This window comes from Taudactylus pleione, unplaced genomic scaffold (genome assembly GCF_031769625.1).
Source record: "Taudactylus pleione unplaced genomic scaffold, aTauple2 ptg000959l, whole genome shotgun sequence".
NCBI classification, from domain to species: domain Eukaryota; kingdom Metazoa; phylum Chordata; class Amphibia; order Anura; family Myobatrachidae; genus Taudactylus; species Taudactylus pleione.
The window spans coordinates 620,553-643,644 of NW_028285360.1; the positions used below are offsets into that span (position 1 = coordinate 620,553).

The 23,092-nt window shown below is 42.8% G+C and overlaps 1 protein-coding gene across 4 annotated transcripts in view; it reads left to right on the top strand.

Annotated features, from left to right (window-relative positions):
• The window catches only part of LOC148473160 (arf-GAP with SH3 domain, ANK repeat and PH domain-containing protein 3-like), a 76,837-nt gene that overhangs the window by 41,025 nt on the left and 12,720 nt on the right, over window positions 1–23,092 (top strand). Inside the window, exons 20-26 of one of the 4 annotated variants that reach the window (XM_088459953.1) lie at window positions 2,074–2,141; window positions 2,227–2,328; window positions 13,393–13,588; window positions 15,663–15,837; window positions 15,911–16,035; window positions 16,338–16,445; window positions 17,114–19,252. In XM_088459953.1, the coding sequence (XP_088316079.1) occupies window positions 2,074–2,141; window positions 2,227–2,328; window positions 13,393–13,588; window positions 15,663–15,837; window positions 15,911–16,035; window positions 16,338–16,399 (728 nt within the window). In that variant the 3' untranslated portion in view covers window positions 16,400–16,445; window positions 17,114–19,252. Of the gene's footprint in view, window positions 1–2,073; window positions 2,142–2,226; window positions 2,329–13,392; window positions 13,589–15,662; window positions 15,838–15,910; window positions 16,036–16,337; window positions 19,253–23,092 lie in introns of those variants that run through there. The other 3 variants (XR_015872990.1, XM_088459952.1, XM_088459954.1) reach the window with 3 other exon arrangements.

Sequence of the window (23,092 nt, forward strand, 5' to 3'; positions counted from 1 at the left end):
GACTCAAACAAAAAAATATGGTCCCTGAGCAATCTGCATTGCTAACACTGTGGTTCTACTTTGGGCCAACTATTAGGAAAGTATTTAAAAAAAAAAGAAACAAAAACAAGTCATAATTAGTATCAGTGTCCAGGTTTGTCTATAGAGGGGCATACAGTAGGTGGGGATAATGAGAGAATAAATGTACTGGGCGGCAGTGTGGTAATAAGTCTACAGCAATCCAGGGAATGTGTGAAACAATTAGCCAAACTAAGGGCCTGATTCAGCAAGGACCGCAGTTGCTAATACGCACGCAGTCGGATGATTATTTTGCACTGCGCATATGTATGCATTGCAGTGCGCGTGCGTGAACCAGCCTCTGTGAACGGTACTGCAATCGCAGCGGCGAAGCAGACCCATCACAGTGATTGACAGGAAGTGCTGTTAGTGGGTGGTGACGGGGGAGGGGGGGTGGTCAGACGAAACCAGGCATGCCAGTGCGTCTCAACGCTGTTGCAGGGGCGTGCATAAATTAGCCACTGCGATATCATACGCAGCCTGAGGCCTCATAACATGCGCTGAAGTTAGCAGTTATTGAGTGAGGTCTGACCTGCCTTAACTATGAGTATGGGTACGATGTTACTCGAAGTTACCAATTATTTCACTATGTTGCCAAAGTATACGGATATGTGTAAGGGGAAGTGGGCGTCCTTATGTTAAGCTGCGATCGCAATGCGAATGCAATTATTTGCATATCACCGCTGATATTAGCAACTACGTTGCGTGCGTATTAGCAGAATAGCGATCCTTGCTGAATCAAGCCCTAAGGCAGGGATGTACTTAAGGAAAAATGCTGTCAAAACCCAGACCTTGATAGACTGTGTTACTGCTCCCTTATAGAACAGTCAATAAGCACAGTCTCTTATAGATGTGTGGTGATAGACCTAATGTGTTAATAGATGATGTTTATATTTATCACCTAGATAAGCAATGAGTTACAGTCCTGTAGGTCGGGTGGGGAAACTTATTTCTGACGAGGGAAATTTTGATATATATAAAATTATTTGCGGGCCCTGTACAGGCCACCCCCCCTCCTTGTGACATCATGCAGAGCGGGGCCACAATTGCCAATGATTACAGCAATTCACAGAGCATCCTGAGGATGTTCCAGGGAGCTGTAAGGGCAGCGGTGTGACCGTCTGAAGCATCCTGAGGACGCTTCAGGCAGCACTGCTGCATAGATTCTGGCTGCAGGGTGCCATTCTAGGCACGCTGCTAGCCAGATGTGGCTAGCAGAAAAAAGCTCAGCGGGCCATACCAAATGGGTCTGCGGGCCTTATACGGCCCCTGGGCCTGAGGTTCCCCATCCCTGCTGTAGGTGGTAGATGATGCAGTGTAGTGAGTGATGAGTAGACACCTGTGTTGTATGTTGGGTTATTATCCTGTCCTAGTGGTGGGTATATGATACCATACTTATGGTGAGTAAAGGAGTATATAGCTAGGTGTACCAGTGGTGATGAGTCCTGCTGGAGAACAGAAAATAAAGTACTAAGTGGTGGGGTGGGTAGATAGTGTTTATTCTAGCACCGTGACCCTGTCACAGCCCGTGCAGTTTCTCTTTCCTGTCTGGGGTGTCGTTCTCTGCTCTGGTGCTTCTAGCACACTCTGCTCTGTATCCCAGCAGTTTGTTACGTCAGCTTAGTGTGCTAGAAGCACCAGAGCAGAGAGTGACACCCCAGGCAGGAATGAGGAACTCCACAGGTTATGACAGGTGCAGGGTGCTAGAATGAACACTAGGTAGAGATGCTGTAAAATGTCACCCTAGTTAAAACTGCAATTGAATTTCATTGGTGCAATACCCCAAATCTGTTCATAATACAATCATGTATACTGTAGACTCTGATTCAATCATGCAGTTTGAAAATTGCAGCTTTCCTTTACAGTTGCCCAAAGTCTAAATTTGCTAATGGATATCTGTTTTATATGCTAGCTTCTGAACATGCCCATCACATGCTTATTACTAATGTAGAGGTATCAGTATTGGTGTACCCTTATCCAGTCTGTTTAACACAGATGTGTCCTGTTTCTTGGCAGTTACCCATGCAGGATTAACCCCTTTGATGATGGCTCAGAATCTTAAGCATATAGAATGTGAAGAGCTGGTAAGTTGTAACTAAAGGTAATTCCTTTGTATTGTCTGTGATAAGGGTCATCTTCTTACAGTATTGTATTTTTAATTGGCCACAGCTGGAAAGAGCAGGAGATGGAAGTTTTAACACTGAATTTGATTTTGACTGGTTCCACCAAGATGAGGAAGTAAGCAACAGTGATGAGGAGGATGGAGAAAAGGTAAGAGTAGTTTGCATGGTAAGGTTTCCTCCTATGCAACATTCTACTATTGGTAAATAAAATGTATTTTATTAATGACAACAATAAAATAACAAATTCTATACAATCAGTATTGTGTTAAGTATATACTATATACAGTGCCTTACAATAAGTATTCACATAAAATAAATTTTTCACACATTGGGGTAGATGTATGATAGCGGCACTTAACATGCCGCTATAACGCTTACCACTTCGCCTCTTTACCGAGGCGAAGGAGGAAGCACTACCGATGAGATGTATAAACATCTCATCGGCTGGAGAGGGGGAGCGTTAACTCCCCCCTCCGGCGCTACCAGCTAGAGACCACAGCGTATCAGCCTAGTGCTGACGCCCTGTGTGTCAGTCCCGGCCAGCTCCACTGAGTATGCGCGGGATCTATCAAGTATCGCGAGATCCCGCGAGCAGCCTAGGACCCGGCAGCCGCCGCAGCAGGGACAGCGCTGTCCCTACTGTGGGGATAGGCTAGCGCCAGGCTGTAGCTGTCGATAACGACAGCTACAGCCGGCCGAACGGTCAGGCGATCTGACCGTTCGTACATAGCCCAGGCTGTCGGCGCTGCTATCTTGTAGATAGCAGCGCCGATGATGACAGGGGCGCATAGCACCCAGATCCCCGTTCATACATCGGGGAGAAGCGGTATCAGCGCACATAACGTGTGCTGATACCACTTCTGGGCTTCATACATCTCCCCCATTATGTTGCCATACATTCTGAAATAGTTTGGGTATTTTTAGTCCGCAATTATTGATTGCCATATCAAATCCAAATAATTAGTGCAGACCTTAGCAGAAATGACTAAAAATAAAATTATTCATTGTAAAACATATTCATACACTTGGAATTACAAGGTCAATCTTACATACTGTAAGAGCAGTACGTATCTGTCTATGAGGCCCTGCAGCATGAGACTTTCCTAAAATAAATAATTTAAATGAGGCAAAAGAGCATTCCAGACATGTCCGAGATGAGTGTAGTGAGGCACAAAAGTGGGGAAGGGCACAGGAGCTTTGCAAATGCATCTAGCATCTCTCAGGGCTGGATTCAAGTATCCCCAATCTTACCATGTGAGGAAAAGGGTTGTAGCCTCAGACTTGTTACAGACATTTTCCTCGCTCGGTAAATCTGTGGCTAACGCGCGTGTCAACCCATAGATTCCGAGATAAGTAGGCAAATCTGTTGGATAACGCTTTTGCGGCGGCTGCAATAAGAGCAGAGAGACCAATTGAAGTGGATGTTCTAGTCTCAGTAAGAGGTGAACAGAAATCTGCATTAAGTGTGGCCTGCGGGATGCCACTGTTGTAATTGAATAGCCCCGGGCACTGCATCGCGGCTAGTTCTAACTCTGAGGCTAATTGAATTCGGCCCTCAGATTTTAGTGCTGGCAGTTGTATAGAAGTGGAAAAAGTATGAACCTACAACCACACTGACTAGTTCTGGCCACGCACTCCTAAACTAAGTTACCAGACAAGAAGGGCACATTACACAGATCCTACTGCAAGCCCAAATGGGACATTAAGCTATTCTGCTATTGCAGTCTGTGGCAATGGAAGATAATGTGTACGGCTTCAAATTTCTAATGCTTTCAGCAAAAAATGACTTGATGAGAGTGTCACAAGGAAAAGGCTGTGGCAGTAAGGAAAAAAACCCACATTTTTGCTCACAAAGAGTTTACAAATCAACCTTTAAAAGATCCTGCAGAAACGTGTCAGAAAGTCTTGTGGTTTGAAGTGATTATAGCTGAACATTTTGGCCTGTATACAAAGTGTTAGGCCTGGTGTAAATCAAAGACAGCACTCCTCCTAGCTAACAGCATTCCCACCAAGCAGTGTATCGCAAGACTCTTTTCAGCCTCAAGAACTAGTAATCTTGTCATTGATAGGAAAATTAATGAAAAACATTACAGACAAATCCATGACAAACCCCTGCTACCCTCTGCCAAAAAGCTTGCTCTGGGGAGTAGGTTTCTTTCAACAGGGCAATGATCCAAAGCACACTACATGAGCAAATTCGGAGTGGCTGAAATAAAGAAAATAGATGTCCTTAAGTGATTCAGACTCTTTGGGAAGTATTCAATTTGGCTGCGAAAAGCCGTTATCGCCGATAATTTTTCGCCGATGACGTCATTTTCGCTATTTTAATTATCCCCGTATTCAATGTCAAAGACTTTTTGCCGGTGCAAAAAGTCTTTGTAAAAAAATCGAGGATAACTTTTCACCATGTTTTACATGGCAAAAAAAAGTGCAGAATTGGGGTTTAGGGGAGCAGGCTTAAAAAAAATAGCCGGCACCCCTGGGTATGTCCCCTAAAAAAGATCTGTGTCAAAAAAAGTTTTTAAAAAAGATTGGGACACCCCCAAAAATTAAGTTTAATTTTGGGGTAAAAAAAAAAATAAAAAATGGGGGACAAACTTTCCAAGTATGCGGCAGGTGTTTTACAGAATGCGGGTAGTAGCAGCAGGTGCATTTTTTTAAGAATTTTGAAAAATAACTTTAGGGACTTAAAAATATGCTTGCACCCATTTTCATGTACCCCAAATTTGATGCAAAAAGTTTAAAAAAAAAAATATCTAAGTGCTATTCTTCACCCCTTCTTCAATGCTGCATTTATGCACCTGCCGCCGCTATTACAAACCCCAACTTCCTGCAGCAGGCAAAAATGGGGGTACCCATAGTGATCCCCCATGTCTAGACATCTTTAGGGGGTCCCAGGAACAATTCCCAAAAATTCCTCTTTTTTTGCGATACTTACCTTTACTTACCTTTCCGCCGGCTCCCGCTGATTCCTACGTGAATACGGCGATAAAGCGGGCACACGCCCGAAATATCCCCGTCAAACCTCCGATGTGGAGCGAAAAGTCCAGCACAGACTTTTTGCTCCAGATTGAATACCCCCCTTCATCTTAAACCTAAAAGCTCAAAAAAATGTATCTGAAGACTTCAAACACGTTGTTTATCATTGCTCGACAGCTAAAAAGAAAAAATAATTATATACAAATAAAATGTAATAATTAAACAGAATGGTTGCTGCTAAGGGATATATGCATGGCTCTTTCTAATTGGAGGAACGAGCGATGCCTCAATACAAGTTTTTCCTTATTAAGCAGCTTCTTCAGAATAATAGCTAATAAACGCTCAATAAGAGAAACACATCACACTTTCATTTATTGAGTACCTGTCAGTCATATTGCGTAATTTACTTTGTCTGAGATTCTTATTAAGTGAATGCGCTTACTGGGGGTCACTTCAGCTGTCATGAACATCAAGCAATGACTCTATTGAAGCTCCATTAGTATCTGTATTTGTATTTGAATTGACGAGTTGTATCTTTAATATTTAGATCCTGATTTCAGCATATTATATGAATTTATGTCTTGTTTCGCTCTTTGGAGCCAAATTCAATAACAATTGCTTACACATTAGAGTATCTTATAGCAGTGCAGGGCACAGACTGGTACATTGATGTTCTATATTGCATCACAACTTATGCACATCTTTAGCTTCTGTCAATTTGGGACAGTTATGGTTTCTAATTTAAGAAATAGTTACTACTTTTGTTTGTAGCCATTATTATGCTTTATATGAGATCCCATGTTTATGTATATTAATTAGCAAACATCCTTGATTGAATGCCTTTTTGTAAGCAATTTATAGAATTCATTTGTATTTGTTAGATCTTAACTTCTGCTTATGTTGGGGATTTTAAACCACTCCCTAAGTACCAACACTGGTGAAAGATGTAAATATGTAATCAGCAATTTACTTTTAGCTGTCTAGGACAAGTTTGACAATGAACACACATGTTGTATATGATTGTTATAGGTTACTGCATATTTTTTATTTGTGTATCAGTGGAGTATTGTCTTATGTTCATGAAATCATGAACATTGGAACTGTATTGCATTCTTACATATCGGTCAGTATTATTTGATTGGTTGGGTATAGTGGGCATACAGAGGTGTCTCAGGTTGTGAAAATTATAATTGCACATTTGTTTGTCAACCAATCTGTGTACCTGGTAGGAAAATGTGTAAAAATTAATGATATACATACCTGCAAACAACTGCTCTGCACTTGTTGCAATCGACCGGACCATTTGATCACATATGGAGGACATCTCCGCAGGTCGGTACATTATTGCCACTTTTTATGTGTGCACATCTAAATTAACAGTCATTCAAACGGAAGTATTTTGACATATAAGGGGATGAAACAATTATCCCAATAAGCACAAGTGTACTGAAAACTAAAATATTATAATGACAGATTAATTCTGGAATTATCACTATTGTATTAGCCTCATGGTTTTTAGATTGATTGTCCTTTTTATATATTGTGCATTGTTAATAGTTTGTTAATGTATATTCATGTTAAACTTATCATTGCTTGAGAGCTTGTAGTTTATTTGGAATTGAGTGCGCAGCTGATATTTCTTCTTTCTTTATACTGATGACCTTTGTCAAGTTATCCAGTGCTCATTCATAGTAACCAAAACTCCAACATAGGAAACTGCTAAGGAAAGTACCTAAAAAGTTATTGGAAGTACAAGTAAATAGACAATTGGCAGGATGTACTAAGGGCAGAAATGCCGTTAACCCCCGAAAATGCAGTTTTAACGGGTTTGACTGCATTTTTCATATGTACTACGCTCCGGAATCGCTTCAGCCTGCTGGGTAACACCATCTTTAGATGGCGTTAACCTAGTAGAAGCCTATGGGCTTCTTTCCGCATCCTGCACTGAGAGGGATCCAAACGGATCCCTTCCAGTGTTCCCAACGGAGTGTGCAACATTCTGCGGATGCGCAAAAAGACGCCGGATAGACATCTGGGTCATAAACCCGAAAGTCCCTCTATCGCAAAGGACAGCTCTTAACGGGAGAGCTGTCCTGTGCGATTTTCTAGGTACATACCGGCGATACTATGGCCGGTATGTACCTGCTAAGTGGCGAAATGAACAACAACGTGGATAAGATGCTTACTACATCACACCCAATAATTGTAGCTTTCACTTTCCTCCAATGGGGCTAGTGGAAACCTTGGGGTATAGACAGGGGCACATTGGGCTGGAAAACTAGCCGCCAGGAAATTTCTGGAAGCAGCCCTAATGGGGACATGGTCTGTGGACGGGCCCGGGATACTTCCTCCTCTGAAGCAAGAGCTTTTTTAACATTGAACCTATTGTTTTCCTGGAATCTGATGATATACATATGGTGTACCCCATGTTTGCCTACTCTCCCTGAATGGGCGGGAGGCTCCCAAAAATCGTGAGCCTCCCGCCCTGGAAAAGTAAGCAAGTCTCCCGTGGCCCCCCTTCACCCGCTCGCACCCCCCGCGGCCGCCCACTTACAGAGCACAAGTGGGCAGGCTGGGGTGCAATGCGATGTGCCAGACACACATGAGAGGAGAGAGAGAAGCCTTCGCTCTTTAAACTGTGGTACTTGCACAGACTCCTCCTTCTCTATATACCCTTATGACTGCAACAGCCATTCAGCGAGAAGGGTGTCAGATATAGGTGCTCTGTCTTGTAGGTCACCACTCCTCATTTTCCATGAAGATCTTACTGACCAAAACTTCTGTTTTTCTCTAGATAGTTTCTAGATTTAACTTTAATCACTAAGTTATGGTTCCATTTCCCAAGGATAGTCCTGTGGCGGGTGAAGGTTCCATCCATCTGTTAGATATAGTTACATGACAAAAGAAGATAGACGGTTAAATTACTTCTTTATTTTGTATGGATCGCTTAAGAGAACATTCCAAGCAGATCATTGCAAATTGGATAACAGATGTTATTTGCCAGGTTTATCCAGGTGCAGGGTTACCTGTTCCAGGTATACTCAAGGTACACTCCGTCAGATCAGAGAGAGCCTCATGGTTGGCGAGAGATGACAATTCAGTGGAACAATTGTGCAGGGCAGCCACCTGGTCTTCCATGCATACAAAATGTATTAGTTTGATAGATACGTTTGCAACCAGGGATGCTTCCATTTGACGGAAGGTGTTCAGCACTGCACAGGGGCTCTCCCGTCCCAACTTTGAAAACTCTTTAAGGTTTCCAGATTACCCCATGGAAGGAAAGACAAACCAGGTTTTCTACTTACAATAAATTCCTTTCTCTGACTCCATGAGGGATACTTGACAAACACCCTAGTGCTCTTGGGTAATATCTTTCTTTTCTATTATTTGTTTAATTTTGTTTTCTCCTATACTCTGTTCTGCCTTTTATTAGTTCAAAACTGAAATGGCTGTTGCAGTCGTCAGATTATAAAGAGGAAGAAGAGCCTGTTCACTCACTGTTCCGCAAGGATTCCAGTAACCCTCATGGGGTCTGAGAAATAGATTTAACGTAATTAATTATTTTGCCTTATACTACAAACAAAGTAAATATAAAATATAGCTTTTTGATGGACAACTCCTTTAATGATCCTGAGTATCTTTAGTGTATAATAGGAATAGAATTTTGTATTGGCTAGTACTTGTGCAAAATATAAATGAAGCCAAACCTTAAGACTGAGCTTACTAGAACCAGATGGAAGCCACATTCCAAAAGTCAGACTCTGTGAACTTGGTAACATTTTCCGTAACTCCAATTATAAAAACTGTTGAGTCAGCACAAAATATCTTTAAGTATTATAACATCAACATTTTTCTTTTATTGTTCTTAGCACATATGAATACGCATACAGATTTTTATATGAGCAGGGAGTAAGAACAGTTGAGAGGAGTAGACTTGCCCTACTTCTGTGCTAGGATTCATGCACTGGTTCCGATCAGGTCCTCACTCCACACACCTTGGTCTGAGAAGGACACTTTATATTCTTTCGGGAGGAGAGAAGTGCATCAGGTCTTAGGAGAAACAGTTATCGTGTAATAGAGCCGAGCTGCAGACTGCCCTAGGAAGTTTATAGCATTAGAAGGTGAAGCCGTATAAAATTAACATTATTATAAATTAAGTTTGTGTTTTAATCATAAAATTGTATAAGAAAAAAAAAAACATAATTCAGTTTATTCAGTTCATTATAACAGTTACAATGATTTTAATATGAATTGTAAAAACTTAGTATAATAATAAAAAATAGACTTTGATGAAGAACAGAGGGCGAGTCTGTTTGCAAAACATATCTGGTGTGTTTTTGATTTGCGCAAGCTCAAATATATGCATTTATTTATGATTATACAACGGGGTGCACTTTCTTATACTTGTATTTTACTCTACATTAGCCTCTTTATGTAAAAATGCCTTTGGTACAGTATATGTGTGTATTTCTATTGCATAAACAGCATTGTTTAAATAATAATAATAATAATTACTGTAAATTACATCATGGGTTAAATATATCTAAATACTAAAGGAATACTCAGTGGCGGATCCCCCCAATAACACTTCCCTCCTGCCCACTACTAATAGCAGTGCTGTAGCAGAGCGCCGGTGTGCCACACATCAGACAGGAGAGATCAGAGGCTGCTACAGCTCAGTGGCGGCATCCTCCTTCCTCACCCCAGGACAGGCTGCTGTGTGCTGGGCTGGGGAGGGAGCGATGAGGCTGCTCATAATGTTGTGGATGGTAGATAGTAAAGTAGAGCAAACTTTATTAATAACAGATGTTCTGAATGAAGATATCTTAAAGAAACCATAAACTGTAAATGCTAAGAGCCTTTTGAGCAACGCTTTGACCACCGTGTAGAGTAGTTAACACCTCCACGTTTGTCCCGTTTATGCCTCCTTTTAGCTAATATTAAATATCTGTTTGTTTACAGCTTTGGAAAGCGGTCTGCTGAATGAATGCTAGTAGATAAAGTATAAGGAGCTCCCTGATGCCCAAATATAGGAAATATTTGCAGCTTAAAAATAGATGTGATGTAGTTATGAGACCGTCGGGTCTCAATCCCGTCACTACAATCCCGGCAGGGGATTTAACATAGGCGTCGAAATACCGTCGTCTATGTTAATCCCGACGCCGGGACCCCAACAGGACGCCGAACAAATCATCCAGTGCTGGAGGCAAGTAGTGCTGTAGCCAGGGATAGGGCGGTTAGGTTTAGGGACCCCCCGGGGAGACTTAGGGATAGGCACCCCCGGGGATGGTTAGGGATAGGCTAGGGAAAGGGGGGTTAGGTTTGGGCACTAGAGGGGGAGGTTTGGATTAGGGACCCCCCCAGGAGGGTTAGGTTTAGGGTGCGGGTAGGGGGGTTAGGTTTAGGCACTAACGGGGGGAAGGTTAGGGTTAGGCACAACGGGGGGAGGTTAGGGTTAGATACCCCTAAAGCAGGGTTAGGGGAGGAGAGGGGAGGGTTAGATTACTTACCTCCGCTGTCGGGATTTCCTCCATGTCGGGCTAGCGCTGCCAGGATTTGAACCGGCGACTACACAGCCGTCAGCATTTCAATCCCATTCCAAATAGATGCTACATTGCAGTGATGTGCGGTCAGGTGAGGCAGAGCCTTTCCTGTCATACTTGGCTATACTGCAGCGTTTTGACTCTAAAAATTATAAGAAAGATTTAAAGAAAATGTAATAAATCTCTTGTTTGTATTATTCTAACCATTTTAATAGTCAAAACTCTGGAGTAAATAGTGTATGGCAGGTGAGGCACTGCCTCTCCTGTCTACCTTTTCTTTTTTTTTTTAAATCTGGCTCTGATACTAGCCAGTGCCCCCCCAGCCATTTACCTTACCGCACGGCACTGCTACATTGCCATAGGAAGCTTTGTGAAAGTAATTCTGTGATGTCGGGGGCAAAAGTGCTTCAGAATGCAAAACACCGGCATATGGGTTTTGAGCTCTGAAGCACTTTCACACCATGAGCATGAAATCACATTGCATTCTTACATATCAGTTTCTTTCATTTCATTGGTTGGGTACAGTGGGCATTCAGAGGGGGTCTCAGTTGGCGAACAAATTAATTGCACATTTGTTTGTCAAGCAACTGGTGTACCATTACACTGTATGGCCCGTATTCAATTCCAGGCGTCATTTTCGCCTATTGTAATTATCCCCGTATTTAATTACAAAGACTTTTCGCCGGTGCGAAAAGTCTTTGTAAAAAAATGGGGATAAGTTTTCTCCAGCCTTTAGCTGGCGAATAAAAGTGCAGAATTGGGGTTTAGGGGTGCAGGCTTAAAAAAAAGCCTGCACCCCTGGGCATTTACCCTAAAAACAATGTGTGTCAAAAAAAGTTTTTAAAAAAATCGGGACACCCCAAAAAATTTACTTGAATTTTGGGGTAAAAAAAAATAAAAAATATGGGCGACCAAATCCTAAAGTAGCGAAATAGATTCCAGAGGGGTTCCAAAGTATGCGGCAGGTGTTTTCTTCATTGCGGGTAGTAGCGGCAGGTGCATATTTGAAGAATTTTTAAAAATAATTTTAGGGACTTAAATAAAATATGCTTGCACCCATTTTCATGTATCCCAAATTTGATGGGCATAGTTATTTTTCCCCAAAAAAATAAATGCTATTCTTCATCACTTCTTCACAGGCGCGTTTATGCACCTGCCACGGCTGTTTAAAAACCCGACTTCCCTTCGGCAGGTAAAAACCGGGGTGCCCATTGTGATCCCTCATGTCTGGACATCTTTAGGGGAGGCCAAGGATGATTTCCCGAAAATTGACAGGTTTTTCGCTTAAAGTTTCGCCGGGTCCCGTTTTCGTCTCCATAGGAATTGAATACGGGTATAATCGGGCACGCGCGCGATACTTTTCCGCCTGGAAAACAGTCGAAGGAGGCGAAAAGTCCAGCCTCAAATTGAATACGGGCCTATAAAGGAATCTATTTCTCAATACATTGTTAGTCACATTAGTCATAGTGATCATTTATTCTATTTATTTGCAACAAGTTCAAAATTTATATCTAAACACTTTCTGTTAAGATATAGGGGCAACTAGGACAGAAACACTACAGTCATCATATTTCTGTCGTGTGCCCTCTCGTATATATCTCTGGGGTGTCAGTACCACCCTCCCAGCCCCAGTGAGACCTTGCCATTTGTCAGGGAGTTCTGGAAGTGAGTCAGAATGAATGAGCTGTTCTATGATTTGCTGCCAGCCTGTCACTGTACTGTGGAACTAAATGTCATGAGTAAAACATGAGCAGAGTCTCCTGTCATGTTAGTAAATATCTCTGTCACCACATTACACGTAAGTAATTAGCCTATTATTATTATCTTCCTAGCAGGCAGTCCTCACACAGGGCCTGATTCAGACCCGGACGCTATGCTGCGCTCGCTCGCATTGAGCGATTTTTCGCTATCTGCGCATACGTATGAGCGCAATGTGCGTGCGCAAACAAGTCATTGCGATGGGAAAGTGCTCGCCCGTAGCCCGCAGTTGGGCCGCTATTTTGAGTGACAGATAGTGCTGTTTGTGGGTGGTAACGGGAAGGTGCTTGTAAATGGGGGTGTGAATGTGTGAACGCAGGCGTGCCCGACCGTCAGAACGGCGTTTAATGGGCATGCATAATTAGTAGCATCATACACACGTGACTGGGTTGTATTTTAGCCTGAACTGCTCGCAATGTTGTGGTGGGAAAAGGCTACCACAAGCGCTGCGAGCAGCTCCGATGGCTCTCGATGTTCCCGATTAATCCTACAACTGCCGGAGATGACGTGTGTTGCGAGTGGCAAAGGGGCGTCTTTATACAGGTGCGAGCGCATAGTGGGACCGCTCACTATTACTTAGTGGGCGGATTTACGCGACGCAGTGCGAGCACATGATTTAAATAGCTGGCCCCTTTTAGCCAGCGAGCGGACGCAAATAGCGTCCGGGTCTGAATCAGGCCCACAGTTCCATTATTCCATTATTGTTTTGGGTCTAGTAAGTTTACTTTGCAGTAGACCCAACTTATGCAAACAGAAAAATTATCTAAGTATTTGTATTTGACTATTGTGTAGTAAAATTACTGGTAATTGGAAATAAAAAAGCTTTCTGCTGTGTTTTAATGATCCTGTGTAGCTGCTTAGAATCAAAGTTCTGTGGATGTTATAATGTGGGATTTATTTGCGTCCTCGTGTGTTTGCCATTCTCCTTCCAGCTGAGCCCACTTTCACTCTCGCAGAATGCTTTGTTACCCTCTTCAGTCAAGCCCTACCACAAGCACACCTCATTGGGACTGGACATCAGCAACAGGACATATGAAACATTTGTTATGCCCTCAAAAGCACCACCTATACAGCGAGTGCTGAGTTTGGAGATGCCGCCCCCCCTTCCTGCCAAAACACAAAGTCGCAGTGAGTAAAGATTGATATCATAACCTGCTATAATGGACAATTTCAGAGGTTCCCAAACTCGGTCTTCAAGGTACCCTAACAGAACAGGTTTTAAGTATGTCCATGCTTGACCACAAGAGACGTAGGGTCTCTTTCAGACCCACTCGCAAGCGCTATGCGCTTGCAAGCCGGTCGATGGTTGTGCATTGTGCAAGCCCCGTAGCGAGTGAAAAATTCACTCGCTCTGGGGCTCGCTACAAACTGGGCGGCTGTCGATGTTGATCGACAGCTCACCCCATTTTGCAGGCGGGGTGGGGGGGTGGCTGGACAAACGGAGGCCTGCCATTTGTGGGCAGCCCTACTTGACATCACCAGTGATATCAGTAGTGAGCTTCCGGCTCTAATAGAGCCGAAAGCTCACTGGAGCTTGCGGAAGACGAGACCCTACCACAAGGGTCTCGTCGTAAGCCCGATGGTCGCGACCATAGCGACCACCTGGCCGCTCGCAAAAGATGTGGGTGGACACCCACAGCTTAGCGAGCGGCCAGGAGGCCGGCTTTTAATAAAAAAAGCGGCAGCTCTCATTCAGAGCGAGCGCTCACTTTTTGCAAGCAGCTCTGAATGAGGTCCTTAATTAGTACATCAGTCAATTTGATTTAACCACCTGTCCTCAACCATGGATATCTCTAAAACCTAAACTGTTGGGGTGTCTTGAGGACCGTGTTTGGGAACCTCTGGACTATTTGTTTCCTGTAACCAGTAGACCTACTGAAATTGAACCTTAGTTCTAATTATCACTTACAGGGCAGTCTCTACTGCTTATGCGTCAAAGTTGCACTGTGCATGTGTCCAGAGTCTGTGTGCACAGTTGCAATTGAGGCGCACAGTCTCAGAAATGTTTGAAATTGTATTGTGCCTGCCAGGGCGGTGGCTATGCGGAGGCATGGAGATGGTCTGTGTTATGGGTGTCTTATGGGATGTATCACTGAATTTTTTGCGAACTCATACACTTTGGGGCATATTCAATTAGGCACGGGAGTTCACCCGCAACTAATTGCCGGCCCAAAGTCGCATTGCGCGGGGACTAGCTATTCAATTAAATAGCTCTTTCCCCGCGTCATTAAATCGGAACTCATGCGCGTAAACACACTGATTCCGCGAAAACTGCTGTATCAGTGTGCTTTTCCATCGCTCGTGAGGCCTATTAGGCCGTTTTTACGCTGATTTTGTCTCGAGGGTGCATGGTAAAGTCCAACTGGGGGACTCACGCGCGGGGTCTCGGGGACTCCCGCGTGAGGAATCCCCCCTAATTGAATTAGATCAGCGCGACAATTAGCCATGGGGTGAACTCCCGCGGCTAATTGAATATGACCCATTATCGCTCACATTGGAGGCCACGGAGAATCTGGATCTAGCATGGCACTGGTACAAGTTTCGATGGTGCAACCAATGGCTGCGGCTAAAGACTAAGCAAGTGGTATTTGTGCATATAAAGATACTCAAAGTGGGCGTTTCAGGCCTTGCATCTGCAGGAATGTACACCAGGGAGGGCTTGTAGCGGCATTTGCATATAGTCGCAGAAGCTATACTGGCAAAAGTTGCACACTCACGCTGCAGCAGCTGACTGAGAATTAGGCCCTGCAGTTACTGATAGTGGGAGTAGGGGTTACAAGGAAGGATATCTTTCCCTCTCTGTACCGTATTTGTTACACCTGTCAGCCACCAACATGCTTATCTGTGGATCACTTCAGGAGTGAACATATGCGCACCCAATAGAGGTGTAATGCTGGGGTATCGTAATAAGCGGCCACACATTGTGGCTAATTTATTACTGACTCTACGATTTTAAACGATGAGATATTGCTACATAATTGTACTATTTTTAGACAGTGAACTTTTTTACTTCCAAAGACTTGATCATCCTGAGTCCTGGTTAATATGTCACATGCTGTTAAAGATGTGTTTTAAAGACAACGGAAAGGCAGCTGGGCTTATTGAGCAGTGTAACGGATCATGCATGCACATGTCAAGTAATGTACTTTTTGTATCATACTTTTCCTCACAAGTAGCAAGTCTCATCTTTCATCCCGTACAGGAGGTCATGAATCTTCTTCCCACTCTCCCATCTCTCCTGACCGGCCGCTAAGTACATTATCATGCTCTCCTACTGGACGTGAATGGGAAGAAGCCTGTGAAGTGGGACAACAGCGTCGGGGTTCCGAGCCCCCTCACTATACAGCTGAGCATGCTCTCAGTCATACACACTACAGGTAAGTCTGATACGGTATGGCTCCTAATGTGATTATTGTACGATTAGAGATTTATTCTACACTTCTCATTTAGAAGCGTTGATCGAGTGAGGTCCTATAGGAGGGTGAGATATTCTCAAAATTTGGAAAATTCAGCACCAGGAAGACCTCCGTTGCTATGGGCATCATCTGCTCCCAGTACCTTGGAGAATATCACAGGTGTGTAGAGTGAAGGAGAGGAAGTGGAATCTTCTGTAATAGGCTGCGAGCTGCAGCCGCCTCGGGAACTTCTGCAAGTCTTCACATATTTTTTAAGAAGCAATCAATTTAAAGGCAAAACCAGCTTGGTTGTGATTTAAAATGATTGCTGCTTTAAAAATACGGGAAGACTCACACTAGTTCCAACAACTTATTACAGAAGCCTCCTGGAGTGATTTACAGTGGCAAGGAAACATATAATGAGAGAGGATATGTACATCTCTCTTTGCTTCATCAATTTTACTTTTGTCTCCCGATTTTAGGTGGAATTTGTAGAGGTAGAGTTCATCGTGAGGATAATCAGCAACATTCACCTTCTCCATAGTAACATCCTACCAACAATCTTTATCTTCCAGAACAGAGTAAAAATGGTTATTCTTTATATATCCTCCACATACTTCTCAGCCATTGGAAATGGAATTATCAGTACGATGGTATCTTCAAACTGAGTGCACCAGAATTAATCTCAAATACAACTTTAAACACTTGCATCTCTCTATGCATTCCTGATCCTTTCAGGATGTGCTGAAAATAGCAGTCTGAAATGCTGATCAGTAAGCTCCTATAATAATGATACTGTTCTAGCCTTGCCTCCATTGTAGTGCATTCCGTTCTTATTTCAAAATGTGCATGGAAGGCAGCAAAACAAAGCCTTTGTGCTACAAACCCAATGTGCCTGAAACTTATGACTGTAATTTAGTGAAAATGGAGACAGATCTTTTACTGGGTTAAAGATGGACATTACAGGATCCTACATATCTTCATAATTAAAATGGGGTGTCCACTGTGATGTAGTTGGTTTCAATCTAGTGCCATATTTCAGACTGCCCATTTGATTTGCCAAGATACACAGGTGGGACTAAGTGCTCCCCACTAGTGCTAAGAAAGAAGGAAACAATGAATCAAAGAACTACTGTATCACCAATAACTTGAATAGTATACATGAATATGAATTCATAATATCACCTTTATGTGCTATACTGTGCAATACTGTTATTTACACTGCATTGGACACGATGTTGTCATTACCTTGTTTAAGGCAATGTGGCTGCCATGATGGAGAACCACAAGCACACAACGACCGTGTCTCGGCAGTGGTGGAGCACTTCTGCAGGTTTGTGTTTTTTTTAGTATTTAAAAAAAAAAATCCTTAATTGTTAGCACACGTCAATGATATAGTAAGTGTAAAGGAAAAAGCAACGCATAGCATATGTTCTGGTTATTACTTTATAATTATAAAACTATTTATGCACACTTGCTAATTATCCTATATTGTATGTAATATGTTTGTCGATATATTCCCTAGCTTTGAATAATAGTGCAAGACTTTAATTGTTTGTGAGGAAACTGTTAGACATTTCCTCTTCACACCCAGAAAAACATTGCTCGTTACAAGCTCTTCATTTGTGAACATAGTTGACAGCATTCTCATAAAATGTCATTTTATGTAGTAGTTAGGATTCCTGTAGCCTTATTTTTAGATTGCCTTTACCATTTTATAACTTCCGTCTCAGCTGTTTTTTTCATAGGAGCTTTAGTGGGCCACATACTTTTCTTTTCCTGAGGCCCTCACATGCCTGGCCACTGGGAGCAACTTCCTTTCTCACTAATGACCATCTTACTGTTACTGTTAGAGTTCTCCAGCAGCCATCATTGGTTGGTTATTAATGGTTTATAGAGTTACTATCGATGGCGGAGGTCCAATGTTTCTCTACTATCAATGGAGAAGGTGATGTTTTTTTTTTTTTTTTTACACCAAGTCACGCGACCATTATGTCATACAGCTATGAGAAGGTGGTTGGGTTCACTTATCCAAGCCCTTTTCACATTGGTCACAGCTAGTATCAGACCACCGGAAGCCTCTTACTGTGTTGCTACATAAACAGTGGAATTTGAACAGTTCCCAGCAGTTCTTATGTCTGATCGGCATGCCCATCGATGATTCAAACCAGCAATGGCTTCCTATTGTAAATAGAAACCATTGATTGGGAGCCCTTAGGAGGACAACCTTAGTTCCTATGCATAAGGGAGTGGGAGCTTCTCACATAGAGATTTCTGCATTGTATTACACTGATCATTCAGAAGCAGTAAATAACATCAAAATAGTCAACAGCTCTGGGTCGGTGCGGATGGGTTGTAGTATATTTGTCACAACTGTCACTTCTCTTTAAAGGTCTGATTCAGAGCTGAACACAATGCCAATGTTCACATAGTTAAGCGACTACTTGTAACTGTAACTGCGCATGCACGATAATTCCTAAAAGGGGTTGCTGCCAACGAGACGCCCCGTATCAGAGATGTTGTGGAAAAGTGATTGGTGTTCCTGAGCGGTGATTGACAGGTGGCTAGAAATTCACGCAACAGTGGTTGCTTAATGGGCGTGTTATGGGAGTGTAGTAGGCGTGTCAGTGAAAGCAGTTGCATACACAGACAATTTAGGAGGCCATAGGGCTAGTGTAGGTTTTGATGGTGTGACGGCGCGTATGGATGCTGAAAGTGAGCTTCTCAGTCCTTGCACATTTGGCCGCATGGATGTACACAAGGAAAGGAGTTGGCATAAAGTCGTAGACGGGGCGGCCGTCAATAGACCCTGCTGCTTGTGCTTCTGTGTCCACCTATGAATCAGACCCTAAGGGCTATATTGTGAGAGTTTTCTGAAGTGGAGATGTTGCAACCAATTAGATTCTAACTATTATCTTCTTGAAGGTGCTAGTTAAATGTTAAGTAGAATCTGATTGGTTGCTATGGGCAACATCTCCACTTCTAAAAACTGTCACTTTAGTAAATTTACCCCTAAGTGTTGCTTTCAATCCACTTGTGTAGTAACAGACAGTACTTGACTGACAGTATTACTCATTTGCTAACCAAGAAGACCAACCACACACTATCATACCTCTTAACTTTTGCACTTATTATATCAGGATACAGTGTTTCATGGCAGAAAAGTCCCACCTAAGTTTGGACATTTGTTAGGTACGCACTCTAAGGAATTTACAGTGTTTACAGTGGGAGGGGTGGTTGAATCAACACAGTAAAACTGCTATAATAGTTTTTGTCAGGGTCAGTGATGGGATATGATATCTTCAGGCCACAAGGGAGCTATGTTTAGGAAAATTGGGAGTTTGGAAATTAGTTTTAAATTTAGAAAAATAATTTCACACAAAGGCCCCCATGTACTAACGAGTTTTATCACCAAAACGAGTGATAAATTTCACTGTGTGCGATAAATGGTGCTCCAGCCAATCAGCTCCCAACTGTAATTTTTCTGACAGTTGGGAGCTGATTGGCTGGAGCACCATTTTATCATACACAGTGACATTTATCACTCGTTTTGGTGATAAAACTCATTAGTAAATGAGGGCCAAAATCTGTAAAAAAAAATAGTGCATCACAAATAATACAGTAGTGCTTTACAAATAGAATTTTGCACTTTACATTTTACCTGACATAACAATGGTTTGTTCCTAGGCCCAGATTTTATGATGTAGGTGCAAATAAGCTCCATCTATTTTTCTCACCAATGCACAGGGGCAGAAAATAAAGATTTCCTTTACATCTTGCTAGGCATCCTCGTGTACAAATGAACTAATTTATAAAATACTGTTATTTTATAAATACACACAGCTATGTAGTCACCTAAAGTATTATTGCCTAATCTTTGCCTCATGGATCACTCCTTAGGGTGTGTATATGTCTATGCACCCTTCCTTGCTCTTATTAGCCTGGCATTCTCAAATACAGGGCCAGGCCAGAAGCAATAAGTGACAACTGAGAAGACGGGTGCAGCTTGCCCATTGAGAGAACTGCAGTTATCTGTGCATGTTGCATGATAGATGCTGGTTTGCTTGGATTTAAATATGTTTTTTTATTGTTCTTTAAGGTGTCACTGATTATATTGTTTGTAATTGCAAGAGAGGTCATTATTCTGTTGTAGTCCTCATATACTTCCATCTATCCTTCACCTCTTCACTACCAGAGTTATCCATTTACATTCATTTTAGCTCCTCCGCTTTTCAATTCTGCCAGGCAGGTCCAGGCAATGAGGAATATACAATAGCAGACAGTGTTTATACACAATTTGATAAATGAGCAAACATACCGTCTTTACAGACTAGACATTGAAGTTTGAAATGCCACATAGCTGGCAGGCCTATAGGGTCAATAGTACGAGCACTTTTCAGTCTAAACATTGGATGTGTGCAGTAGCTTAAAAACCAGTGCTATAGATCACATACCGGTAATATATTATTCATATCAGTATTATCTGTGGACAGTGGCATTTGTTTGCAAAAATAGATATAGGTACGACATCAAGGGCCATTTAATGACATATTCTGTATTCTAGACATTTGTGGGTGAAAATGCTTGTTTGTAATTAAATATAGTAATGCTATTGCTGATGGCTCATTGTGCATGCAGCTCTGTAGAGAAATATTACACAGCACTCTATGCTTGCACCATAATGCAGGGACGTGCAGTCAGGGTAAGCAGAGCCTCCCCTGTCATACTCCCTCCTCTATCATATTCCCTGTCATGCTCCAGAGTTTTGATATAAAAACTGTGTTTTATACATGTGTGCCTCCCCAGCCATTGACCTTACCGCTCATCACTGCTAATGAAGACCGCCATTTTTGTAGGCTGAATCCATCCTAATAAACGTGTACCCGTGCTGTCATATACTGTATGTTGTTGGATGTGTGGTGGACCTGTGTGAGCTTTTCACATTCAAGCTTTACCTAAACATCTTTGCAATGGCAAACTCCCTTGTTCGTCCACATTCTGATTTACTGTAATCTGAACATTAATGCTGTTAAGAGCATTAGCATGACATGTTCAATTACATAACAACACCTAAGAGAAGAGTTTTAAGGTGTGGATTTGCCAAGCTGCATGTTTTTTGGCTTATTATCTGCAGTTTGTAAACCACAAGATTTGCTAAACACCAAATCGCCCATCAAACCGCAATATTTAAGATCACCAGATAAATGCTCATCAGCATCTTTACACTTACAAAGAATTCAAATGTGCAATGTATCAGAGGCATACATACTGACTTTGCTGCCCCTTCCTTCTCCATCCCGGTTGGCACAGAGGGGGCGTGGTGTCCGAAAAGGTGGGCTGTGCAGGGGCGTGTTGGCACAGTCACGGCATGGTGGTTCCGCCCACCACTATACAGTGTCGAGAAAACAGGCATTGTATAGCGGGGGTGGGGCCAGGGACGTGCAGGCTATCATACTCCTGAGATTTGATATAAAAATATAACTTATAAACATCTTTGTTTATTGTAATCAGTGTTATAGTCAACACTCACCAGCTTTGTGGAGCTCCCTGGGACTGCAGGGAGATGAGAGATGAGGCAGCAACAGCTCAGCCTCACTTCTGTATAGTCAGACACGTCTTGCAAAGCTAGGGGCAGGACCACACCATGGGCAGTAAGCTGCACAGAAAGAGAGCTAGTAGAGGCATGCCTCTGAGTATGGGGGGTGTGCCTTGAGCACTGATGAACACCTTGGATGTGTCTTGTGACCAGAAAGTGCACGGTTCACTACTCTGCAGATTGGAGCTCAGTCAGCCTCAAGAGAAGACAGGTAGGAGATTCAATGGACACTGAAGCTTAATGTAGTGAGGGGAGAATTATAGTGAGGAGGAGGTCAGACAGGCTGCCAGCACTCAGACCCATCTCCCCATCTCCATGTGTGCCTCCCCAACCATTAACCTCACGTACGTGACTGGGTGGGCTACAATGACGCAATTCAGAGCAAATCTCATCATTGTCCGTCCCCCCCAAACCACCCCTTGTGCTCTTTAAGGGGGGTGGGCAGAGGGTGGAGAGGGGTGCGGGATACTTGCCCATGTTTCGGAGTGGCCTGGGAGCACCACCCGATTTCGGGAGCCTCCCGGCCATTCCAGGAGGGTAGGGAAGTTTCCCAAGTTGGTAAAACAAGACATTTTAGGAGTGGTTCTGATAGGTGAGGTTGCTCAAATTACATGCCACTTTAGTATGATGGATAAATAAATTTATGCTACTGTGAAAACAAACAAATTCATTCAGATTGGCTCAAATGCTACACAGCTGCTTGAGCAATACAAATTTTGAGAATTGCTATAAACTGCATGTGGTTTAAAATGTATATAATAATTCTGTAAAGTATTACCTGAGATCGATATGCACAGTAGAAACTGGGGCTTGTGCCTGCGGCGTGTGCCCCCACTTATCCGCAATGCCTACCACACAGCGGGGGACAGAGTGAAGGGGCTGGTTGCTTTGAACGGTAAGTGACACCATCCTGATTCAGCTTGGCCAGCCCACTCACACACCTTCCCGGGCCCCACTTTAGAGAACCAGGGTTCTACTCTACCCCAACCCTCCCCCAAGAGCATACTCACTCGGATGGCCTGGGCAGCAAGTAGTATATGTCCCAGAGGAGGGGGGAAGGGGTAGTCCATGACTCAATAGGGGGTCTTTCTCTTTGAGGTACCCCCTGTGCCGGCTTCTGCGCACGTACTTTATACTGCATGAAAACTATGGGGTTAGCTGGATTAACCATTTGGAAACAACATGGAATTAGAGGGAAAAAGCATTCTAGATGGCAAGCCGGTAAAATTTTCTCCTATCTTTTATACTTAATGATCAAAACATGTAAAAGTATTTCTGCGTACCGGTTTCCACATAACGGCTGAAGGAGAAAGCTAATAAAGGGCCATAGTCAATTAACCGTGAAAAGCCTAAATCGGCGAAAAAGGAAAGTACAATAGGCGAAAAGTTTCCGACGTTTCGCGTCTAATTGAATACGGGCCAAGGTGTTGTTGAACAAGACAAAAAAAAACAACAACAAAGACCAGCACAGCAGTAATTGTTTTGTGCCGTAAAAAAAGTTTTCTTCAAAATAGAAATAAAATAGCTGTAAATAGATTATTATTTTAATTGATATAGATTAAGATACATTTGCCATTTATGAAGAAGTCAGAAAGATTTGGTGTACCGACTTTACAGCTATCGGGTATATTTACAAGTGAG